Below are 23,579 nucleotides of genomic sequence, written 5' to 3'. Positions count from 1 at the left end.
CGTTTAATGCCACTTTCTGCCTGTATGGAACTTGCTTTATGACAAGCATGCAATATATCGTAGCTATTTTTTTTTAATGACGCATAGTTTATTTACAATGTTCTGTCAATTTCTGCTATACAGCAAATGACTCAGATATATATATATTCAATATATATATACATTCTTCTTCATACTCTTTTCCATTATGGTTTATCACATGATATTGAATATAGTTCCCTGCGCTATACAGTAGGACCTTGTTGTTTATCCATTCTGTGTGTAATAGTTTGCATCTGCTAATTCCCAGCTCCCAGTCAGCCTCTCCTTTCCACCCTCCCCCATGGCAACCACAAGTCTGTTCTCTAGGTCTGTGAGTCTGTTTTTGTTTTATAGGTAAGTTCATTTCTGTCATATTTTAGATTCTAGGTCTAAATGATATTACACAGTATTTGTCTTTCTCTTTCTGACTTACTTCGTATGTTGATCTCCATCCAAGTTGTTGCAAATGGCATTCTTCTTTTATGGCTGAATAGTATTCATTGTATATATGTGGGGTGTGTGTGCATGCTCAGTCGCTCAGTTGTGTCTGACTCTTTGTGACCCTATGGACTGTAGCCCACTAGGCTCTTCTGTCCATGGTGGGTTGTCGTTTCCTAGTCTTGAGGATCTTTCCCACCCAGGGATCAAACATGAGTCTCTTGCATCTCCTGCATTGGCAGGAGGATTTTTACCACTGTTCCACCTGGTAAGTCCATATATGTGTGGTAGCTCTTTTCACTATTGGACACACAGTGACTTGACTCTTTTTCTGTTTTCCATAATTCACAACAACAACAAAAATGATCATTCATAATAGCAGCACACCAGGTAACTGCCCACAGGATCCCCTCCTATAGGAGAATTCATAAAGTGCAATGTGTGTGTTATTCACCCAGTTGTGTCTGACTCTTTGCGACCCCATGGACTGTAGCCCGCCAGGCTCCTTCATGGGATTCTCCAGGCAAGAATATTGGAGTGGGTTGCCATTTCCTCCTCCAATAATGTGAAATATTTATTCATAAATCTTTAGAGGAGGAGGCTGCTCAGAGAAGGAACTGCATAGCTTCAAGCTTTTATTAATTCCAGACATATTTTTGAAAGCTTCCTAGACTCCAGGACCTATATAAGAGCAGGTATCTTCAGAGTACAACAGAAAAAAAAATTGGCAAATTTGACTGCATTGAGTACTTGAAAAATCTCCCATCATGAAAGATTCTGAATGAGCTCAAAAGATAAGTGACAGGCCAGGAGGAAATGTTGAAAATAGATGAAATCGAGCTCTTGATAGCAAGCAAACATCCTAAAATAAAACGGGAAGGGAGATGAACAGACAATTCTTAGGAGAACAAACACAAGAGGTGAATAAGTACAGGAAAAGATACTCAAACTGTGCAGATAATCATGGAAATAGGAAATAAAACCATCTGAACAGGGAATTCCCTGGAGGTCCAGAGGTTAGGGCTCCTTGTTTCCACTGTAGGGGGCAGTCCACCCGGTTGGGGAACTAAGATCCCACATGTTACGTGGCATGGCCCCTCCAAAAATACCCACCAGAAATACCCATCTGAAAAGCTTTATTGAGGTGTAAATGATGTACAATAAATTACACATATTCTAAGTATACAGTTCGATAAGTGTTGACATATGTACACACCTGAAAAACCATCCTCACAATCAAGATAGTGAACATAAACTCACCCACTGAAAAAGATGACCTCCTGCCCCTCCCACCACCGGTCCCCAAACAGCTGCAATTCTGTCACGGTTGTTCAACTGGGTAGTTTCCAGTGTTGGCTTTGCTAAGGGCACTGCTCCCATCATTCCTCTGCGTGCCACCGGGTGGCCATTCATGAAGCTTGCTGTTGGGCATACATTCCCAGGGCGGTGGGGCGGGGCGGGGGGGGGGGGTGGCGGCGGTGGTGAGGGCGGGTGGGCGGACGGAGCTTGGGTGAAATTGAATATTCAGAGGTTTTAGGGTATCCAGATGCTCAGCTCTAGAATTTCATGTCGCGACTTCCCTGGTGGTCTAGTGGCTAAGACTCCACCTTCCAATGCAGTGGACGATGTGGGTTCAACCCCTGGGCAAGGAACTAGAGCCCACATGCAACAACTAAGAGTTCGAATGTTGCAGCTAAAAGATACTGCATGCAACAAATAAGACCTAGAGCAGTCAAAAAATAAAAAATAAATTAAGAAAAATTCATTGAGCTGTTTGCTTATAGTGTGCGCACTTTTGGGCACGTATGCTACACGCAGATAAAAAGTTTAAGAAGCACAGTGAAGAGAGGGAGAAAGATTTCCGACCTCCTCCCCAAGTCCGTGAGAGTTTAAGAAGACCGTGGAAACAGCCCTGAGCTGAGATGAATTCGTGGTCGGCAGCCTCCAACTTCACCGCGGAAGGTACCCCCATTCTGTGACCGAGTATCACATCAGGCAACCAGAGTGGTGATCCCACCACAGCACAGAGCCTCACAGAACGTCCCTGTTGAGGATGACTTAAAATTCTGAAACGAGAATTGGCTCTAAACGTGCAACCCAGTCTCTAGGACGCGGGCCGTTGCTAGGCTCAAGTCCGGATGGTTTCAAGGTCGGACGCGACGGTGTTCTTTGTGGTTCTGATGCTCACGGATGCAGGCGGCGCCTGCGCGCCCTCTGGTGGCCTCAACTTCTAACATATGGGGGCCGAGTCCGGAAGGTTCAGTGTGTCTTCTGATCATTGATTCAAATAATTCATTTTGAAAGGCTGGGGTCGATTTTGGGGAGGGGTCAGATCGGGTGTGGAAGCCAACTCAGTTTGGGGTTTTCAAGTTACCTAGGTTGGGATGAAATTTTTGCTGCAAAGATAACAGGGACATCCTAGAGTCAGTGAACAAGTTAATTAAAAAAAAAAAAAAATTATCTTTTGGCCCTGCTAAGCTGCTTGAGGGATCTTGGATCCCCCACCAGGGACTGAACCTGGGCCCTTGGCAGTGAAAGCATGGAGTCTCAACCACCGGATCGCCAGGGAATTCTCCTGAAAAAAAATTATGTTTTGCTGTTGGCAAAATGGTTTGGTATATTTGTTTCTTTGACACGTTTATCAAGGGTCTACTGTGTGCTGTAGGGCAGGACTTCTCAGCCTTGGCCCTGCTGATATTCAAGGCAGGATCATTCTCAGATTTGGGCCGTCCTGAGCATGTGGGGTGTGGAGCAGCATCCCTGGTCCCCAAGGTGATAATAAGCACAGATGTCTGTCTCCCAGACATCCCCTGGTGTCTCTAGGGGCCAGAACTGCTCCCAGGTGAGTCCCCTTGCTTCTGCTAAAGAGAGACACACCTTGTTTCCACCTCATTGCTCCACTGGACTTAATCTGGGTGGGATTTGCCATCTAGCTCCTAGGATTTATGCACCAAGGGTGTGGGGATGCAGAGAACAGTCTTCCTGACCCCGTGGACTGTAGCAGCAGCTGCCTTAAATCTCAAAGCTCAACCCACTCCTGGAAGCTTTCTCCAAGGCGCAACTTATGCTAAATCTATGTTTAATTGCCTTTTTTTTTCTTTACTCAATGCACTTCTGACAGTAATACTCAGAAATATCCTATGGGCGACAGAGGATGCAATGGTTGGTTGGCATCACTGACTCAATGGACATGAATGTGAGCAAATTCTGGGAGATAGTGAAGGACAAGGAAGTATGGTGTGCTGCAGTCCATGGAGTCAAAGAAAGTCAGACACAACTTAGTGCTGAACAAAAACAGCACTCGTGTGGGATCAAGCAGTGATTCTCCAGGACACACATCTCATTATGTTACCTAGAGAAGCCACTGGCTTCTGGGATGAGATGCTGACAGTGACTCCTATTTTTTTTTTTTTTTTAATCCTTCATTTCCCTCTTCCCCACACTTCCAGTGGTTCCAAAACAGAATGTTTCTGGATCTTTCCTATACACCTAGACTGGGTGTGGGGTCAGTTTGGAAGAAGCTGTGCAGGGCCTCCCTGAGATGGGCACACGGGATGGGAGGGAAGGAACCCAGACCATCTAAGAAGACCTGCGGGACATGTTAGATGCTCCTGGAAAGCACGACTCCTATTACTGTGCCAACAGTGATGCTCAGCATGGGCTTCTCCAAACAGGTCTGTCCCAATCCCCTGAGATGCTTGCTTAACACACAGAACCTGGTGGACTTTCCTGGTGGCCCCATAGCTGAGACTCTGTTTCTAAGGCAGGGGGCCTGGGTTCAATCCCTGGGCAGGGAACTAGATTCTGCATGCTAAAACTTAGAGTCTGTATGCCGCAACAATAACAAGAACAAAAAACACTGCATTTGCCACAGCTGAGACCCAGCACAGCCAAATAAATAAGTAAAAATAAAATGCAGAACTAGTAGCACGTGCGTGCTCAGCTGCTTGGTTGTGTCCTACTCTTTGGGACCCCACATACTGTAGCCCACCAGACTCCTCTGTCCGTGGGATTCTCCAGGCAAGAATACTGGAGTGGGTTACCCTTTCCTGCTCCAGAAGATCTCCCCAACCCAGGGATCAAACCCACATCTGTTGTGTCTCCTGCATTGGCAGGTGGGTTCTTACCACTGAGCCACCTGAGAAGCCCGCAGAACCAGTAGGGGGCTCACTAAATAAATACAGGAGAATGCCTGGACTTGACCAATATTTCTCAAACCCTTTGGGGTATGGAGCAGCAACCCTGGTCCCTACCCACTTGATGCCAGGAGCATCCTTCAGTCTCAACGTCCAAAAATATCCCTAGGTATCACCTAGCGTCTCCTGACAGGGGCAAGATTTCCTCTGTTGACAACTACCAACCTAGGTGAATTTTCAGTTTATGGTGGGTGGGAGAAAGGTATCAGTGATAAAGACCCTCAGATGATTTCAACAGCAGCCCAGATGGGGACTTCATCCTCCTCACTGAGCTGGGGGCCACCAGCCCATCCTTGCTCATTGCAGACAAGGAGGGAACAGGTTTAACTGGCACAGTGGAGCATTAAGACTTTGCTGAGGGACTTCCCTGGTGGTCCGGTGGTTAACACTCTGTGCTTTCACTGCAGGGGGCGCGGGTTCCGTCCCTGGTTAGGGGACTAAGATTCTATATGCTATGCAGCCAAAAAAATAATTTTGCCAAAAGCACATTCCAGAAGGTTGGTAAAGTCTTAGATTTTTCTCTCTGAAGAATTCTTGCTCAAATGGATTGGCATAAACTGAGACCGACACAGAGGTGAGCTGGGGGAGTGAAGGTGGCAGAGGTAAAGACCTGAGATGCCAAGACTCCTGCCAGACCTGGAACCTGATGACTCACTTTTGAACATGTACACACTTCACAGAGGCTGCGCAATCAGACCCCTCTCATTGGCTGGGAGACTCGACTGAACTCAAGCCTGCGGCAGACAGATCCGAAGGCACCCCAAATCCCACATCCTAGAGGTTATGCCCTGCATAATCCCCTCCTGTCAGTGTGTGACTTAGACCAACAGAATAGGTGGATGACCATCGTTCCTGAGACAGCCCTGTTACCTGTTTCCAACCTGGGAGCTGAAGCCAGCCAGGCTCCCTCTCTCCTGCTGCTAGGGTGAAGCAAGTGTTGACAGCAATACCTGGGGAGTTGTGGAACGCTACCTATTGACCCCCAGAGGTGTGCACGTCTGAATCCCCAGGACCCTTGAGTATGGTTCCTTACATGGCAAAAGGGACTTTGCAGGTGGCATTATGAAGGACCTTGAGACAGAGATGATCCTGGATCACCCAAGGAGGGGATGTCCTGTGTCATCATGAAAAGGCAGAGAGCGTTTTGACACAGACAGCAAGGGAGAGGCTTCTGTGTGAAGAGAGGCAGGGACTGCGGAAATGTGGTCACAAGCCAAGGACACCGAGGCTTGGAAGCTGGAAGAGGCAGGAAGGACCCTCCCCTGGAGTCCCTGGAAGTGGCAGGGCCCTGGCATACACCTTGCTTTTGGACTGGACCAACTGATTCCATGCTCCTGCTTCTAGAACTAAGAGGGTCAATGTGTGGTGGTTTAAACCCCTGAGTCTGTAGTATTACGGCAGCCCCAGGAAATGAATACAGGAAGCCAAGGGCACAGAGCTAAGGGAGGTAAGGCCTTGATTTACCACACTGTAGACTAAACTCTGCAAGATGGTCTGTGGGCAGGTGAGAATGAGGCCCCAGCTAAGCCTCACTGGTCTCTGACCCACAGACACTGGGCAGGAACCAGTTCTGAACCACTCAGTTTGTGGCAACTTTTGCTTTTGGCGACACCCCATGGCTTGCTGGATATTAGTTCCCAGAGCAGGGATTGAACCCAGGCCCTTGGCAGTGTGAGTGTGTAGAGTCTTAAGCACTGGACCACTGGGGAAGTCTGTTGTCTCAGTTGTTAAAGAGGGACCACTTCCTCAGGCAGGTAGCTGGAGCAACGTAAATGCCAGCCCACCCTTCTGTGGGACTTAGCCAGGACCTGCCTTCCCTTTGCTCTGATAGACCTCTCATGCCCACAGTAGCATGGGGGACAGACTCCTCCTCCCCTCTGAACTTACTTTGTGACCTACTGGCCACCATCCAAGCGGCAAGGAACAGAGGGAGGTCACCTCAGCAGGACAAAGCAGCTCAAGGTCACCAGAGGCTACGAGTACGCCCAACCGAAGCCATAGAGGTCACAGTCAAGGAAAGTGGTATGGCCCAAAAGCATTTCCACAGCCCAGCAACCCAGGGGAGTCAAATGCAGGCCTGACACCCCCTGCACCTACACCACACATGTCAGCCTCTGAACAGGGAGTGAGCCAGACCCATCCACACCTGGATTTAGCCCAAGGGGATCCCCAGTCTGACTTCTGGCCTCCAGGATGGAGACAGTGTGTGTGGTTAAAGGCCACTGAATTTGTGAGACTGTCTCCATGGTGACAGGGAAGGCACACACAACCTCAGTCAACGGTTCAGGGTGACCCATGCACGGTCCACACTGGAGGTTCCTAGAAGCTTTGGGAGGTGAGGGGGTGGAGGCAGAGCGGCACCGAGAGGTCCACACGGAGGCCGGCAGAGGTCACGATGTCTATTTATTACCCACACGTTATCTCGTCACCATGGTAGCACTCATATGAGTTAGAATGCCTCGTGGGATGTGTGTGGGGCTGTCTCTCTACGAGTTACCTACACACACAGTACTGGTATGCGGTCGCCTCCCACACCCAACACCACCAGGGAGCCTCCAGCGATCCCATCGCCAACACTGCAGCCCGAGCAGTGGTGCCAGGGACCCTCTCCACTCTGCCCTGGGCTGCAGGGACATCCACGGTGGCTGCCTGGCAATCTCAGGCCCAGGCAGGTGGCCATCGGGACCCCCGTAGCCCCGACCCCCAAGAGGGAGGAGAGCCTGCTGAGGATGCAGGGGAGCCAGGCCAGCAGGACCACCTGTGAAGAGGGCAGTGGCTGGGATACACAGCCAGGCTGGGACAGGCTCAGGAGCCAGCTCAAAGGTCATGAGAGGGCCCCTCGCAGTCTGTCGGTTTTAAGTACTGGGAAAAGCATGGCGATCAGACCCGAGTCCATCCGAGCACTGGACTGGAATTCAAGTCCCAGAAATGGGTCGTGTGCACCGAAGACGTCTGCTTCGGCCCCTGCTGGGCGCAGGAACTGCCTCCGGGGCACTTGCAACTGGAGTTCCTCGTGTGAGAACCCGGGTCTGCTGGGCCGGGCTGGCTGGCAGTGAGCTCGTTTGAGCAGGGGTGGCCAGGGAGGCCAAGGTCAACTCGGAAAGCGGCTTCTCGGGGCTGGGAGGCCCTGCAGACAGACTGGGGGGGCAGGCGGGGGCTGAAGAAGGGGCTTCGGGGCCATGGCACCCCACGGGCCACTTCTCGGAGAGCAGTGAGAAGACCACCCCCACCTCAGAATGTTCTAGAAAATACTTTAGTGACCAGGTCTTCAGGGCAGGGGGCCAGGAGGGAGACGGGTGCTGGTCTGCACTCACAGCTTGCTGGCTCTGTTTCAAGAAGGATCTGGGGGCCGTGAGAGAGTACAAAAAGGGAGGGAGGGGAGGAGGTAAAAGTAAACATCATAAAAATCCGGCTTAACATGCAGGTCCAAGTGCTTTTTCTCTCGTGGGCGATCCAATGGGAGGAGACGGAAAAGGTCAAGAAGGCTTCCTGTCGGCTGGGAAGGACCCGATGGCGCTGGGCAGGCTGGAGGGAGAAACACCTGAGTGGGCCCACCCGGCAAGAGACCTGAGGGCCCAAGGTGCCCCCCAGCCCCGGGGACTCACAGGGCGGTCACTCCTGCTGGTCGTCGTTGCTGGCACTGGGAGTCCGACTCCTGATCTGACTGCGGAGCTGCTCTATCAACTCTGGGTTCTGTTGCTGCATCTGCTGAGCGAACTGCTGGCCCCTGCAGGTGGGGGCAGGGGAGGCGTGCCTGGGCTCAGCCAGGTCCAAGGCACCCACCCAGCCACCTCTCCCCACCTGACATGCCCCTGCAGGGAAGGGGGACCACTCCCTGGAGGACGAAGCCCCACAGAGCACCAAGGGATCCTGGACCCTGCCCCACCCAGGAGCCCCGCCTGGCAGGTCCACTCACGCCTGGATGAGACTGGCCAGGTCATTCTGCGAGGGGCTGGTGCCAGGAGTCCCCAGGGGATTGTGGCCGCCCGAAATCATGCCGGACATGCTGCAAAGAGAGTCCTGGACTTGAAGACAGTTCAGCCCCCTTTTCCTCCTGTGGCCCTGCTCGACCCTTCCCCTCTGCTGGCAAGAGACGTCTCCTGGGACCCAACTCCCCCTGAGCCCACCCTTCTGACTGTAACCTGTCAATTTCACCAACTTTCCCAGGAACATCTATTTTTGACTTAAAAACAGTGATTCTCAGTGGGGCGGTGCTGCCCCCCAGGGACACCGGGCCATGCCAGTGACACCAAAGTCCACAGAATGTCTGAGTCCACTGATGTGAAACACCGTCAGGGCCATCCACAGACGGGTGACTGGTAGTCAGGAGCTGCAAGACAGTGCTCATGGGGGTGGGGCTTCACTTTGGGGTGACGGACGTTCTGGAATTAGATTGCAGTGACCAGCTACGGGACGTTATTAAGTGTACTTAACACGATGGAACTACAGACCTTAAAATGGCTAAAACAGGAAACTGTATGCATCTTTTACCACAATAATTTTTGACCACAAGGTCCCAAGAAGAGAGGACTTCCCTAGTGGTCCAGTAGTTAAGAATTTGCCTCGCAATCCAGGAGATGCAGGTTCAATCCCTGCTGGGGAACTAAGATCCCACATGCCATGGGGCAACTAAGCTCACGCACTGCAACTACTGAGCTCTCATGAAACAACTTAGAGTCCACACACTGATGAAGATCCTGAGTGCCGCGACTAAGACCACAGCCAAAGAAATATTTCAAATAGACCCAAAGGAGAACAGTGGTCACTTACAGCTGCTGAACCTGGGGATTGTTCATCAGGTTTGATGCCTGAAGAAGAGAACAGACCTGTCAGATGGGGCAGGCTCCCCAACGCATCCTGCCACTGACAAGGTTACCCTGTGAGCACCATGGGCCCCCAGTCCAGCACCCAGGGCGCCCACCTGCCTCTTCCCCAGGCCTTACCACCCTTAATGTGCTGCAACCCTCCCCTGCTTCCCTACTCTCATCCTGTCTGGACTCTCATCTTAGGAGATTCCAGGTACCTCGTCACCACCCGGAACGGGGGAAGCCCCAGAAGAGTTGGTCCCAGTTCTCCTCTGTGGATAAACGATGACACCTGGGAATCTCCCCTGCACTGATCCCCTCCCCCACCAAGTTGGGACTATCTCCTCTGGGCCAATTTTAAGACAAACATGAACAGAGGTCAGGGGGGTGACTTCCAGGTTGTGGCTCTTTCCAAAAAGGGCAAGATAGCGCTACCACCTGGCCATGGCCTGTCCACCACCCTTTGTGGCTGTCTCAGGTCACAGTCGTGCGAGCACCAGGCATGGCTGGGTACTAACAGCACTGCACAAAGCCTCAGGGGGCTGTGATCATTGACCCCGATGGCCGAGGCCAAAGGAGTGGCCGCTGCCAGCTGTCTTCCCTGGCTGGGTGTCCTCTTGCCTTGTGGCCACCTGTCCCTGGATGAGAGCAGAGGCCCAGCTACAACATGGGAGGCCGGACACTTCTCACCGGGCCAGAGACATTTCTCTGGCAGCTAGAGCTCCTCTTCCTGATGGTCTGAGACCCTGGGGCCCCTGGAGCCAGCAGTGAGCCCTGAGGACCAGCAAGACCACCTGGAACTGCACAGGCGCGTGGACATGCCAGGTGCCTGCTCCCGGGGGACGCCCTGTGTGGAACACGCGCCTCTGCACGGAAGGTGGCCTTTCTCTGGGGCCCCCACGCCCTGCCAAGTCTCATCGGCACCTCAGGGAACAGGTGTAGCCACTCTGCAGTCGCCGTGTCCACACCGAGAAAGGGCTCAGCAGGGGGTGCAGGGCTGGGAGAGGTGGGCTCGGTCTGCCCCCTGTGCCTGACACTGAGGGGTCTGACAGGGGGTGCTGCAGGTACCCCCACCCTGGGATGTCTGTGGCTGTTCTGACTGTAGGCAGGGGCAGCGGGGGCAGGTGGGGCTGTTACCATGCTCATGAAGCTTGGGTTGTTCAGCAGGCCTGCGATGTCAAAGCTGCCAACACCTCCCGTCTGTGGATGAGAAAAGCCCTGGTCAGTGGTGCCGGGACACAGGACCTCGACGGCTAGTCCCCAGGAAGTGAGGGCTAAGGTTTCCCACGGGGGGCCTACTGGAATCCTAGGCATCCCTACAGCTCAGGCGGTCCAGGCCTGCAGCCAGAGGGAGCTTTGTAGAAGGAAACACCATGTGTGGGTCACCCTGGAGGAGCTCAGCATGTTAACCTAAGCTTTTACTTTGTGATGCTGACGGAGAAGGGACAGTGCCCCCTGAGGGTAGCAAGTCCTTAGAGACAGTAACCAACTCGTCCACGACTGCACCTTTCACTTGCACACCTCCCAGCGCAGGCCTACATGACCCCTCCTTCACGGGGCCCCCACAGGTGGAGCCATGGTCCCCACCCTGGTCACCTCAGATCATTCACACTAGCTGCCCTGAGCCTGCTGGCCCTGAGGGCTGACGCCTCTCCAGGGAACCACTGACAGGCTCTGGTCCCCACCCCGAGGGGTGGCTTCCCTGGGTGACACGCCCCCTTCTGTTTCTGGGATCAGCCTCTTCTCTCAGGACAGGACCCAGCTGAACAGAAGACCAGCCCCCAGTACCAGAGCGTCTCCACAGCCGGGTCAGGCCTCGCCCTCCACCCCAGCTGCCCCGCCCCCAACCGCTGTCCCAGGGGACTCACGGGACTGGGTGCCTCTCTCAGCCGTAACTCAGCCACCTTGAGGTTGGACTTGTAGGTCTCATTGTCGGGATCCAGCTCCAGGGCCTTTCTGTAGTAGGCCACGGCCTCCGTGTGCTTGTTCAGGCTGGAGAGCGCCAGGCTGCGGATGGAGGGACAGAGGGCATGTGGGGGGCCCAGGAGGCAGCCCCAGTTCTCGTGGTGGTGGTGGTGGTGGGGGGGGTGTCAGAACCCTACCTCCCTGCTTGGCAGAGCTGGTCTCAGGTGTATCCCTGGACCACCCGGGAGTTCATGCCAAGGAGGAGCCTCAGGATGGGCTGCAGGCCAGGACACCAGCCAGCCACCCCCAACATCCACAGAGAGAAGTGCTAGTGACAGTTATAAAACCCACCTCCACTGATGATCCCCCAAGTGCCAGGTGGGGTGCACCCCGAACCCCATGGGGAGAGATGCTCTGCCTGGGACCCTTCCCAGCCTCGCCCTCCATGTCTCTGCCATCTACTGTCCATCTGTGTTCTTCACAAAAAGCTGATTAAACTAAATGACACAGGAATCCCCTGACAGTCCAGTGGCTGAGATGCTGAGCTCTCAATGCAAGGCACCTGGGTTTGATCCCTGGTCCAGGAACTAGATCTCACATGCCCCAACTGAGAATTCACAACTAAAAGATCCCATGTGCCACAACTAAGACCCGTTACAGCCAAAGAGATATTAAAAAAAGAAAAATCACCTAAATGACATGTTCTCCTGACTTCTGTGAGCCTCCCGGGGAATCGCTGAGCCCAGGGAGGGGTCATGACAACTGTGACTTACAGCCAGGGGCTCAGAAGCTCAGGTGTCAGCCTGGACTTGGGATGGTGTGGGGCTTCATCCCTAACACAAGCGCCCCCGGCAGACGGTGTCCACGGGGTGGATGGGCGGCACACTCACCCCATCCTGCCATAGGCCTTGCTGTAGGACGGGTCTATGCAGATGGCCCGCTCGCAGTCCTGCACTGCCCCTGCGTAGTTCCCCAGTTTGCTGTAGGCTGCGGCTCTGGGGGAGGACAAGCAGAAAGGTTGGGGAGCCAGCTCCTACTCGCAGCTCCTCGCCCAGTCTCCCTGGCTACCCCGGTGGGGCAGAGGCAGGGTCGCCGAGTGGAAGGCCCAGGCAAGCTGAGTGCCCATGCTTGGTACCTGCTCATGCTAACTCACGCCTGGCTACCCACCCGGCCAGGTGTGTCATTTAGGGTGGCGGCTGAGCCATCGCCACCCCACCCTTGGGTGCGACCACTCTTCCCATTCTCTCCTACAGCCCGCCCAGGCCCCTGCCAGCAACTCCCTCCTCCCCCATGCTCCAGGTTGCACCTGTTACAGAAGTAGACGGCATTGGCAGGGTTCAGCTCGATGGCTTTCCCATAGAAGTGCACGGCGGCCTCAAAGTTCTCTACTTTCATCTGCTCATTTCCTGAAGAAAAACGAAAGAAAACATACATTCTGGGGTCGGAGGTGGCGTTCTTGGCTCTCCTGGCTTCCCTGTGAGGGGATGGGGTTTTAGGGCCCAGGACATGATACTCAGACACAGGTCAGGGTGGTGGCAACTCTCGTTGCCCTGGCTGTGCCATTCGGGAAGCTAAGCCTTGGATGCCATCACTCTTGTTCATTCCTTCAGAAACAGCCTGGTTTTAATGAGATGGAATTCACATACCATGACTCTTATCCTTTAAAAGTATATAATTCTGCAGTTTTTAGTATGTGCAGAGTGGCCCAACCATCACCACTAACTCCAGAATATTCCATCAGCTAAAATAAGCACCAATAGCTGTCACCACTCCCCAGTCCCTGACAACCAGGAACCCTCTATGTCGGTGGACTGGCCTGTTCTGGACGTTTCCCATCAGTGGAATCACACGCCTGTGTGTCCTTCGGTGTCTGCCTCTCTCACTGAGCATCGTGTTCTCAGGGTCTGTCCACATGGGAGCAAGTGTCAGTGCTTCACCGAGTTCTGGGACTAAGCGACATTCCCGAGTGTGGAGAGACCACATGTGTGTATCCACTCATCAGCTGATGGGCAACTGGCTGGTTTCCGCTATGAGCACAAGTGCACGAGCACCTCTGTGGATGTGTTTGCACACCTTCTGGGCACACCCCTGGGTGGACCCACTGGGTCATACGGTCACTCTAACCACTTGGGAAGCTCCACAGTGGCCTTGCCATTTACATCCCTCCCACTGAGGATCTGACTTCTCTATGTCTCCACATCCATGTAGAAGCCCCTGACCCCAACTCCAAGGCTAGCTCGCCATCTATTCCGACGGACTGGCTGGCTTCTACTTCCTGCAGCACCTGGAGGCCAGGTTGCGTGGTGCTCCTCACCTTCAGTTTTGAGGCGTTCTGCCTCAGCCGAGTCCTCCTCTGAAGGCGGGGTTTCCTGGGGGCTCCTCAGATCTGGCGGCAGCTCCTGTCCCAAAAGCGAAACTGAGTTGCTGGAGAGGCAGTAGGAAACCACCGTCCCCCTGCCCCACCCAGCTCAGCACCCTTCACGCCCCTCTCCCAGCTCAGCACCCTTCATGCCTCTGGGGGTGACTCAGGTCCTTGTTCTGCGACCAACCCATGGCCCCACGGGACCTGAAGGCTCACCTTGCCCGCGGCAGCTGCTTCAAATATTTCCGGAAGAGTCTGGGGGAGCGCGAGGTCACTGTCCTCCACCGTCACCCCAAAAGCGGTCTCCAGGCACTGGATGGCAACTGCCAGGGGAATGGAGATGCACTCTGCTGACCCCAGCCCCGAGCCTGTGATCCTGGCAGGCAGGATTCGAGCTTCCCTTCTCGGGCCAGCTCGCCAAGGCCTCGGAATGCATCGGTTGTGGTTCTGACTCCTCGGGAAGTGGAGGACGGACCTACCCCTCGAGCCCTGAGGCCGGGAGGAGAGGGGACGGTGCTGTCCCTGCCTAGCAGGGAGCAGATGGTGACCTGAGGGCTCTCTGTGGGGTCACAATGCTGGGGCTGCCCAAGTGGTCTGACTGCTGGGTCTGGCCTGGGTTCCACAGCCTCATTTCCATCTTTGGTAGGTAGGGACACACATTCAACTGGGAGATTCAGAACTCTTAGGGGGCTGTATCTCACTGTAAGAGAAAGTGACAGAAAACCAGTACGAGGCCCAGTGTCCCTCCCTGTGAAAGAGGACAAGGACCAGCCCATTACACTTGCCCCACAAAGCTCCTGGGCACTGATGGGGGAAGGGAGGAGGAGGATGGGGTAAGTAGCTGGCAGCAGGGGGCAGAGGACCCCAGCTCCAAGGAGGGAGGGAGAGCAGTGACTCCCCACATACCTTCCAGGCTTTCCTGGGCGTCAGATGAGAGCTCCCCATGCCGGAGCTGGTCATGCAGGAAGCGGATGATGGCGTAGGCCAGACGCTTCTTGTTGTCCATTGTTAGGTGGGAGGACACACGCCTGGGAGCTTCAGGACCTGCAGACATAGAAGGAGACAGGCCTGGGGGCTTCAGGATCTGCAGACACCGTCCAGGGCACGAGGACAGGGTGGCAGGGACAGCCAGGCCTTTCCTCCTCTGCCCCCCACATCCACCATCGTGCACCTCCTGCTCCAGACCATCCAGGCCCGCCCCACACACCCCCTACCCTGCAGGAGCCACTTTAACTCACTGGCTAGTTGTATCTGCTCAATAAGAGAGGCAGGAAAGTTAATTCTCCCCATTTCACATAGGGGACACTGAGGCCACCCAGAGCCCCTTGTAGTCCCGCCTGATTCCTACAGGGTAACATGGCCCTGGGCCCAGTGGTCATCACTCCTTACCAGCTGGATGGGGTACACAGGGCTCCCCAGGGACACAGAGGGTGGGCCACAGCCCCACCTGCTGCTTCTCTACGCTCAGGACAAGAAAACATTCTGACAGTTTCCGAGTCCCAAACACTGGGGGGACAAGCACTGTCCATGAGGGTCAGACAGGACCAGCGGGTGGGCCTGAGCAGACCCAAGGCCCAGAGGGCACTGACTCCCTCCCTTCCAGGCCGCCCGAGGGCCTCCTCTGGGTTCCACCACACCCTGCTGTATTCCTAGGCCTTGTGTGACCCTTCCCAGGGCACCCTGGTGACACCTACGGATGTCATGGCTGGGGAGGCAGGCCCCCACAGTGCCATGATGTGCCAGGTACTTCACCTCCCTGCAGCTTCGCCCCTAGCAGGGGATCACCTCCTAGTCACAGAATATACAGGCTCAGAGAGGGCAGTCCATGCTTGCCAGGGCTGCGCAGGGCTGACCTGGCAGCTGGGATGTGCAGTGTGAAATATCTTGGTTCCCCTAACATGCTCCCATGGGGTGAACAGCCTGTGTGGCCTGGAAATTGAGGGGTGGCCTCCTGGCCGACTTATCACTAACCTATCACTGGCCAGCGGCAGGTAAATCAAACTAGAGCAAGTCCTAAGCCCCAGGCTTTGCACGCTGGCTGAGAGCAGGCGGGTGCTGTCCACCCTCGGCCCTCAGGTTCAAGACATGTGACCTTGCAGGCACTTAGGCCTCTGTTTCCAGTTTGCAGAAAACTACATCACTGACAGCTTAAAGAAAGGAGAGAAGCCAGACACAAAAGGGCACACGATGTGCGAATCCACTGATGGGAAATGTCCAGAACAGGCAAACCCGCAGACACAGAGAGTGGGTCCCTGGTTGTCACAGACTGGGGCTTCTTTCGGAATGTTCTGGAAGTAGAAGTGACAGTTGTACAGCACTGTGAATGTACTGAAGTCTACTCAATTTTATAGGATGTGACTATCTCAATTTCTAAACAGTGAACTTGAAAAAGCAGTGTTTTATGTAGCTGGACAGGGCAGCTTGGCCACTGTCCCACTCCCCAAAGATCTTCGGGATGGGGGAAGCGGAATGACTTTCCTCCCCCATTTCTGGACACAATGAGCCTTTACCAAGCAAGTGCCTTTGGCTCAAGCGTATCCCTGGAACTGGGAGGTCTAAGGTCAAGATGGGCCAGGGCACAGAGGGCAGACAGCCAGCATTGCAGCCACAGGATCTTAGGAACAACACAGAGGGGCCGTGGAGACCAACCCACACAACTCACTTGCTCAGAGGACAGGGAAGCCTCCAGTGCTGAGTCACATTCCCCAGCTGAACCAGCAAGCTGCCACCCAAAATGTCAACTATGTTCTGGTTTTTCAGTTCAGTTGTTCAGTCGTGTCCTACTCTTTGCGACTCCATGGACTGCAGCACGCCAGGCTTCCCTGTCTTCACCATCTTCACCACCTGGTTTTTACAGGTATTGGTTTTGCAAACAGCAGCTTCATTCACCACAGCCAAAAGGCGGACACAACCCAATGTCAGTGGATGGATGACGGATCAATAAATGTGGTCCATCCACATAGTGGAATATTACTCAGCCTTAAAAAGAAAGGAGGTTCTGACACCTGCTACGACCTGGACAGACCTTAAAGACATGATGCTCAGTGAGAGAAGCAGACGCAGAAGAACAAATACTGTTTTGCTCTACTGGAGCAAAGTCTCTGGAGGAGTCAGATCCATAGAGACAGGAAGTAGATGGTGGGGCCAGGGGCTAGGGGAGTGGAATCAGTGTTTAATGAGGTTGGAGGTTCAGTTCAGGAAGACGAGAAAGTTCTGGAGATAAGGGTGGGGATGGTTGCATGACAATGTGAATGTGCTTAATGCCACTGAGCTGTGCACTTTGAAATAGTTAGGATGGTGAATTTTACATTATGTGTATTCTACTGTAATTAGAAAAAACTTGTTTTCAAAGCTCAAAGTGGTCCTTTTAGGATGCAGACCTCTGAGACCCGAGGACCCTAGTCCTTTCGTATATTCTGCTCTAAATCAAGGGTCAAGGGCCACACCTGGCAGCCACCCATTTAGCTGAAAATGTCTTTTGCATTCGTACGCTATAGAAGTGCCTCCGTAACATGCTTGGTTTTCCTCACTGCCCCCAAACCCCAGAGAATTTACCACCTGGCCTTCATGGTTACCAGCTCAACCCCCACCCCCCTGCTGACTTCTCACTGAACTGGAAGGAAGGGTGTCAGGGTCTCCCAGAGGGGGGTCACATGTCAATAGGTGACATGGTAAGGTCACAGAACTGGGTAGCTGGGGCTCCCCCATGTGTTCCAGGTAGCACTCTGGGGCATGGCCGCCCGTCAGACCCATGGAAGGCAGCACTAGGTCACTGAGATTCATGCTGGGCTGGGAGGGTATTGGGGGGGGGGCGTGGCAGTCCTGCTTTCCCTCCCAGGGAATATATGTGGCCTCTGTGACAACAGGCATTTACTTAAGAAAATAAAGAGGCAACCTGACGTCTATGTGACCAAGCTGTAAGGACGGAGGGAGTGACTCTGAGGGGTTGCTGGGGGTCCAGGGAATTGAGAGACAAAGTCACATGTGTTCCCTGCACACTCTCAGTTCTTCCAGCCCCACCCCCCGCCTTACCCCAGGACCTTCGCATGTGCTGCTAACAACCCTCTCACCCAACAAAGGCCTCCCTTGAGGCCACTGCTGCCCGGCTTATGGCTTCCAGGGCTTCTTCTGGTCTATGACAGGACCTCCTCCCAAGGTTTGGTCCCCAATCTGACATGCTGAGTGCCAAGACCAGGGCCCTGGAGCCCACCCAGGGATGATGCTAGGCCCTACAGTCTTAATGCCTCAGGCCCAGCAGTCTCCATCTGAGGCCAGCGCCACGTCACCCCCTGTGCCAGAGCTGGGATGCTCCACGTCCCATCTGAAGGGGGCCCAGTGGATGTCCTCACTCTCTCCTATAAAACAGGGTAATGGAGGCTGCTGGGAGATTCCAGCACCTCATGCAGGTGTCTCCCCCAGGCTCTATCGACACAGAGGGCTAGAGAGAATGTGCACTGAAGGGTGTTTAACAGTACCCTCTGCATCCATCTTCTGGGAGAGGGGGTGGGGTGGGGTGGGCTGGGACAAGATGGTTCCATCAGCATGTGACCTCTGAGGTCCTGGGACGCTGATCATATTTAAATACACACCTGAGTGGAAGGGCGGGGAGGTGACCCACTGTGGGGAGGTGACACTGGGGCTCTCCGGTTCACACTGTCTGACCATCGGGAATTTATCCTGGTGTCCGGTGTTAACAGGGATCAGACTCAATATTTTTCTCAAATGTGAATGCAGGGGCCCTCCCCCTCGGCACAGCTGACAAGGGGTCAGGTCACTGTGCAGGGGGTGTCCTGGGAGCTGTGAGGGAAGGGGCAGCATCCCTCTCCCTCACACCCTCGATCCTGGGAAAATCCCCCCCCCCCGCCCAGGGTGTTGCCAATCACAAAAGTCTCTAGACGTCACCAAACCCTCAGCTGAAAATCACTGATACACAGCAAGTGGGAAAAATAAAGGGCAGATTTTCTGGCCAAATGACTTAGCTGAGAACTTTCAGTAAATCCTGCATTGGCCGAGTATTCTGGGTTACACAGGGTTTCCCAGGTGGCTCAAATGGTAAAGAACACACCTGCCAATGCAGGAGACAGAAGAGATGTAGGTTTGATCCCTGGGTCAGGAAGATCCCCTGGAGGAGGGCACAGCAACCCATGCCAGTATTCTTGCCTGGAGAATCCCATGGACAGAGAAGCCTAGAGGGCTACAGTCCGCAGGGTTGCAAAGAATCAGACATGACTGAAGCAACTCAGCACGCATGCACGCTGGGTTTCAGGGCTGCAGACAAGAGACTGCGAGTCTGCAGTGGGACTGGCACCAGTTGGACACAGGCGGTCCATGCGAGTGGCCATTCTCCTCCCTCTGGGTGGCCCGCATCACCTTCCTGTTCCCAGCAAAGTGAGTCCAGAAACGCTGGCACATACTCTTCCTCAGCTGCTACTGGGCACCAGGGGCTCGGGAACAATCCCGACTTGTCAGGCTTTGGCTGGGGAACAGAATCCTCAGCAGGACTGTTCTCTCTCACAAGAACAGCAAGGGCTTTGTGAGGCCCCGAAGGCTCCAGGAGCACTGGCTTCAGGCATGGGGTGCAGGCAGGAGACTGGCCGGGAATAGACAATGGCCCTGGGGTGTGGCTGAGGCCAGGGACCCAGCGCCAGCCTCCCAGTGCCTTCAGAAGCCCTGCTGGCTCCCCACTCACCTTTCCATTTTCTCACTAAAAACACCACAGCCTCAGGTATTCCCTGGGTGTCCAGCGGTTAAGAATCTACCCGCCAATGCAGGGAACATGGGTTCGATCCCTGGTCTAGGAAGATTCCCACATGTGGCTGGGCAGCTAAGCCCAAGCACCATAACAACGGCGCCCTTGAACTGCAACTACTGAAGCCCAGGTGCCCTAGAGCCCTTGCTCTGCAACAAGGGAAGCCACCGCAATGAGAAGCCCACACACCACAGCTAGAGAAAACCCTCGCTATCTGCAACTAGAGAAAGCCCATGAGTAGTAACAAAGACTCAGTGCAACCAAAAATAAACAAACAACAATAACAAAAATTTATAAAAAAGACTATAGCTCTCAATACAGGGCAGCATTTAACCCAATTTAGGGCCACTTACCCTTCCAGGAAGACTTAATTACAAAGCCCTGAATGAAATCCTTGGAGTGCCCAGCACTTACAGGCCTGAGCTGTATGCTGTACCCACACTGGCTTATTTCAGGGGTCACCAAACATCTTCTGAAAAGCAGGGCCAGGGTGAGGACGTTCAGCTTCCCAGGCCCCAGGTAACATGTGTGTGATCCAGTGGGCTCTATCCCATAAAACCTCATTCACAAAAACAGGCTGCAGGGACTTCCCTGTGGTCCAGTGGCTAAGCCTTCATGTTCCCAATGCAGGGGGGTCCTGGTTCAATCCCTGGTCAAGAAACTAGATCCCTCCCCCCCCCCCCAAAAAAAAGAGGCTGCAGTGGCACTGGTCACCATTTGTTTAATCGAACTCCCACTGTACAGCATGAAAAACTGAGGCCCAGAGGGAAGGGAGCAACCTCCAAGGTCATCCAGGGAAGATGCACATCAGTGGTTTTGAACCTGCGCAACCTGATTCCTAGAGCTCCAAACTCCAAAATACCCTTTCCTCACCCCACAAAAGTGGACACCCACACCAAACCTTGCAAGTGATTTCTTGGGGGTTCACACCCTTCACCTCCTCTGGAGACCACGGGTGAAGAAGCACTAGTCTGAGGTAGGACATACTTTAGCACTGTGGACATTGAGGGCCAGACTCTTCTCGGCGGGGCCATCCTGGGCACTGTCGGATGTGGAGCAGCATCCCTGGTCACCACCCCCTTGATACCAGGAGCGCCCCTGGTTGTGACAGTCCTAGATGTCCCCAGATATGGCCCCGTGTTCCCTGAGAGGACAGAATGCCTGGCCTAGAGAGAGAAAAAGCAGACAAAACAAATAACCAGAGAGAGAAACAAACAAACAAACAAACAAAAAAATGGGAAACGTTGCTGGGTGGAGATGCAGAGTGCTCACGCATTTCCTGGCATCTGATAACAAAACCAGCTGTCCTCTAGGAACCTCTAGACAAGTAACAAGAACCTAATGAAAGAGGGTTCCACGTGTACTTAGCCTCACAATGACCGTAAGAGACATATACTTCTACAGCCCCTATTCGTGGCAGGAAAGGGTCGAGGAGGGGGCAAGCGACTTGCCCAAGCTCCCACAGCCAGCAGAGGTGGACGAGCCGGTCCTCAGCGCCAGATTTCGCCCCCGTCTCCGGCACAACAGGCAGAGGTCGTCCTCGTGAAATCGGACTAACCGCTGCTGATCCTTTGGAGCTGTGACTTCGCGCTGGGGGCCCTGCGGCTTTAGCCTTCCAGAGAAGTCCTCCTACTCCATGCAGGGACTGTGACGACGCCCGTTATACGGAGGGGGAAACAGGCTCCGAGAAGCCAAGAGCCTGGTCAAGGTCACCCAGGTGGACAGTGGAGACGCCGGGACAGGGAGTCCCGACTTGAACCCCAAGGACCGGGGCCCCGGTTCAAAAAGACCGTGTTTCCGGGACACAGTGGACACCCAGCGAGTCCTCACTGCGTGCGGGGCGCTATGCCTCCCGCTATCCACCCTCGGGCCTCCTAATCCGCATTTCATAGGCCTGGAGTCCAGGGGAAGGAAACCTGGGCAGCCGAGGGCTTGCCCGACGCGCTCTGGCCTCAGTTTCCCCTCCGCGCCGCCCACTCACAGCACTCCGCAAATCATGGAGACCCCGGGCCTCGGACCAACGTCTTCCTACGCGCACAGGAGCCCCAGGAGCCTCAGACGCCCCGAACTGCGGACCTCAGGCCCATTCGGACCGGCGCCAAGCCCCCCGACTCACCTCTCAGGCAGCCGAACCCGGGACCCACCGACGGCCGCGCCTGCGCACCACGGCGCCTCCCGGGCCCGCCCCCCCCAACTGCGACGCCTGCGCAGAAGGAGCCAGCGCCTTCAGGCTTTCATTCTGCGCAGGCGCACTAATTATCGAGGCTGGCGTAGGGGGAAGTGACGCACTTTAGAGGCTGGGACAAGCTGGTCGTTAGGGCAACTAACCACTGCGAGCGAATGGAGGCCGGAAATCAGAACTGACTTGTCCTCTACAACGGGGATGGAGTGGTGCATCATGGGACGGTGGAGGACTTTGGTGGGTTGGCGGAGTCGTCACGTGGTGCCTAGTCGGCCACGTGGTGCAGCTGCGTTTAGGTATCTGGCGCCCGGAGCATCACAGGCGCTCTTTGAGTGCGAGAAACTGTTATTTGTTTATTTTTTCACCCATCCGTCCTCCTACAAGTGCATTATTTTATTCATTCAGTCCATCAGAGTAAAGTATAATAATTCACAGATTTTTGTTCATAGCAGGTGCCTACTAGTGAACGAATATGCACGCCAACTATAAAGGGAAATGTTTGCTCTCATTACTTTGTATTGCGGTACACTATAAACTAGTAAACTAGTATATAAATGAAGAGATTTTACTGAATGTCAAGCACTATGAAGAAAACGCGGTGTGTTGTGATTGGGGGGTAAATTGGCTGGGATGGTTAGAGAGGGTCTCTCTTCCACAGGTAAATTTGAAGAACAGGAGAAAAGCACTCCAGCTATAAAAAACAGCGAAAATGAAGACTAACGTAGAATTAAACTTGACGTTCTCAAGAGAGAAAAAAATCGAGGGTGGGTAATGGGAAATTCCCTACTAAATGACCGTCATTAGGGTTAAAGTTGCCAGAAATCTTATCCCAATTCATTTTTAACCTACTTAAAACTCATGCACACTTAACACCTCAGGGTATTTTCATTTCTTTTGCAGAAATGAACGATAAATAAAGGAGGTGGGTTTGGGGGCATATTTAATTCTCCTGAGTTTCTTTCTGGGTGACTCAGGTGGTTCAAGGTTGATATTGGGTGGGGCGGGGGGGTTGCGCAGTGCGCTTCGTTTCCTATGCATACGTGCATGCTCAGTCGTGTCCGACTCTTTGGGGCCCTACGGAGAAGGAATCAAGCCTGTGCCCCTTTCAGTGAAAGTTCAGTTCAGTTCAGTTCAGTCGCTCTGTCGTGTCCGACTCTTTGCGACCCCATGAACCGCGGCACGCTTGGCCTCCCTGTCCATCGCCAACGTGAACGAGTAGAGTCCTAACCTCTGGACCGCCTCAAGTTTCTGTTTTAACCAATGACCCCTGGGTCAGGCAACTGCACTGTTTCTTTTTTTTTTTTTTTTTGAATTTTAATTTTTTTTTATTTTTTTTATTTGATATGAATCAGCCATGGATTTACACGTCTTCCCCATCCCAATCCCCGCTCCTACCTCCCTCTCCACCCAATTCCTCTCGAAACATCCCCCCCTTGCCTTCTCCCAGAGAGTTCAAAAGACTGTTCTGTATTTCTGTGTCTCTTTTTCTGTTTTGCATATAGGGTTATCGTTACCATCTTTCTAAATTCCATATATATGTGTTAGTATGCTGTAATGTTCTTTATCTTTCTGGCTTACTTCACTCTGTATAAGGGGCTCCAGCTTCATCCATCTCATTAGGACTGGTTCAAATGAATTCTTTTTAATGGCTGAGTAATATTCCATGGTGTATATGTACCACAGCTTCCTTATCCATTCATCTGCTGATGGGCATCTAGGTTGCTTCCATGTCCTGGCTATTATAAACAGTGCTGCGATGAACATTGGGGTGCACGTGTCTCTTTCAGATCTGGTTTCCTCAGTGTGTATGCCCAGAAGTGGGATTGCTGGGTCATATGGCAGTTCTATTTCCAGTTTTTTAAGAAATCTCCACACTGTTTTCCATAGTGGCTGTACTAGTTTGCATTCCCACCAACAGTGT

The 23,579-nt window shown here is 53.5% G+C and overlaps 1 protein-coding gene across 2 annotated transcripts; it reads right to left on the bottom strand.

Annotated features, from left to right (window-relative positions):
• Positions 1-7,040: 7,040 nt before the first annotated feature.
• On the bottom strand, positions 7,041-21,737 carry SGTA (small glutamine rich tetratricopeptide repeat co-chaperone alpha). 2 transcript variants are annotated; one of them, XM_061150738.1, is made up of 12 exons: positions 21,593-21,737; positions 14,634-14,771; positions 13,944-14,050; positions 13,680-13,764; positions 12,672-12,771; positions 12,256-12,360; positions 11,329-11,467; positions 10,598-10,660; positions 9,426-9,463; positions 8,572-8,661; positions 8,261-8,382; positions 7,041-7,997 (listed from the first exon to the last, which is right to left on the bottom strand). In XM_061150738.1, exons 2-11 carry the CDS (start codon positions 14,731-14,733, stop codon positions 8,268-8,270), a joined length of 942 nt encoding a protein of 313 aa, XP_061006721.1. In that variant the 5' UTR covers positions 14,734-14,771; positions 21,593-21,737; the 3' UTR covers positions 7,041-7,997; positions 8,261-8,267. The 2 variants fall into 2 exon arrangements, with proteins under 2 accessions (XP_061006721.1, XP_061006720.1); XM_061150737.1 differs by having other exon boundaries at positions 7,041-8,180; positions 21,593-21,736.
• Between the last annotated feature and the right edge of the window lie 1,842 nt (positions 21,738-23,579).

Source organism: Dama dama, chromosome 9 (assembly GCF_033118175.1).
Source record: "Dama dama isolate Ldn47 chromosome 9, ASM3311817v1, whole genome shotgun sequence".
In the NCBI taxonomy this organism is placed as follows: domain Eukaryota; kingdom Metazoa; phylum Chordata; class Mammalia; order Artiodactyla; family Cervidae; genus Dama; species Dama dama.
The sequence above is the reverse complement of the archived record's forward strand: the minus strand, read 5'-3'. Positions and strand labels throughout refer to the sequence as shown.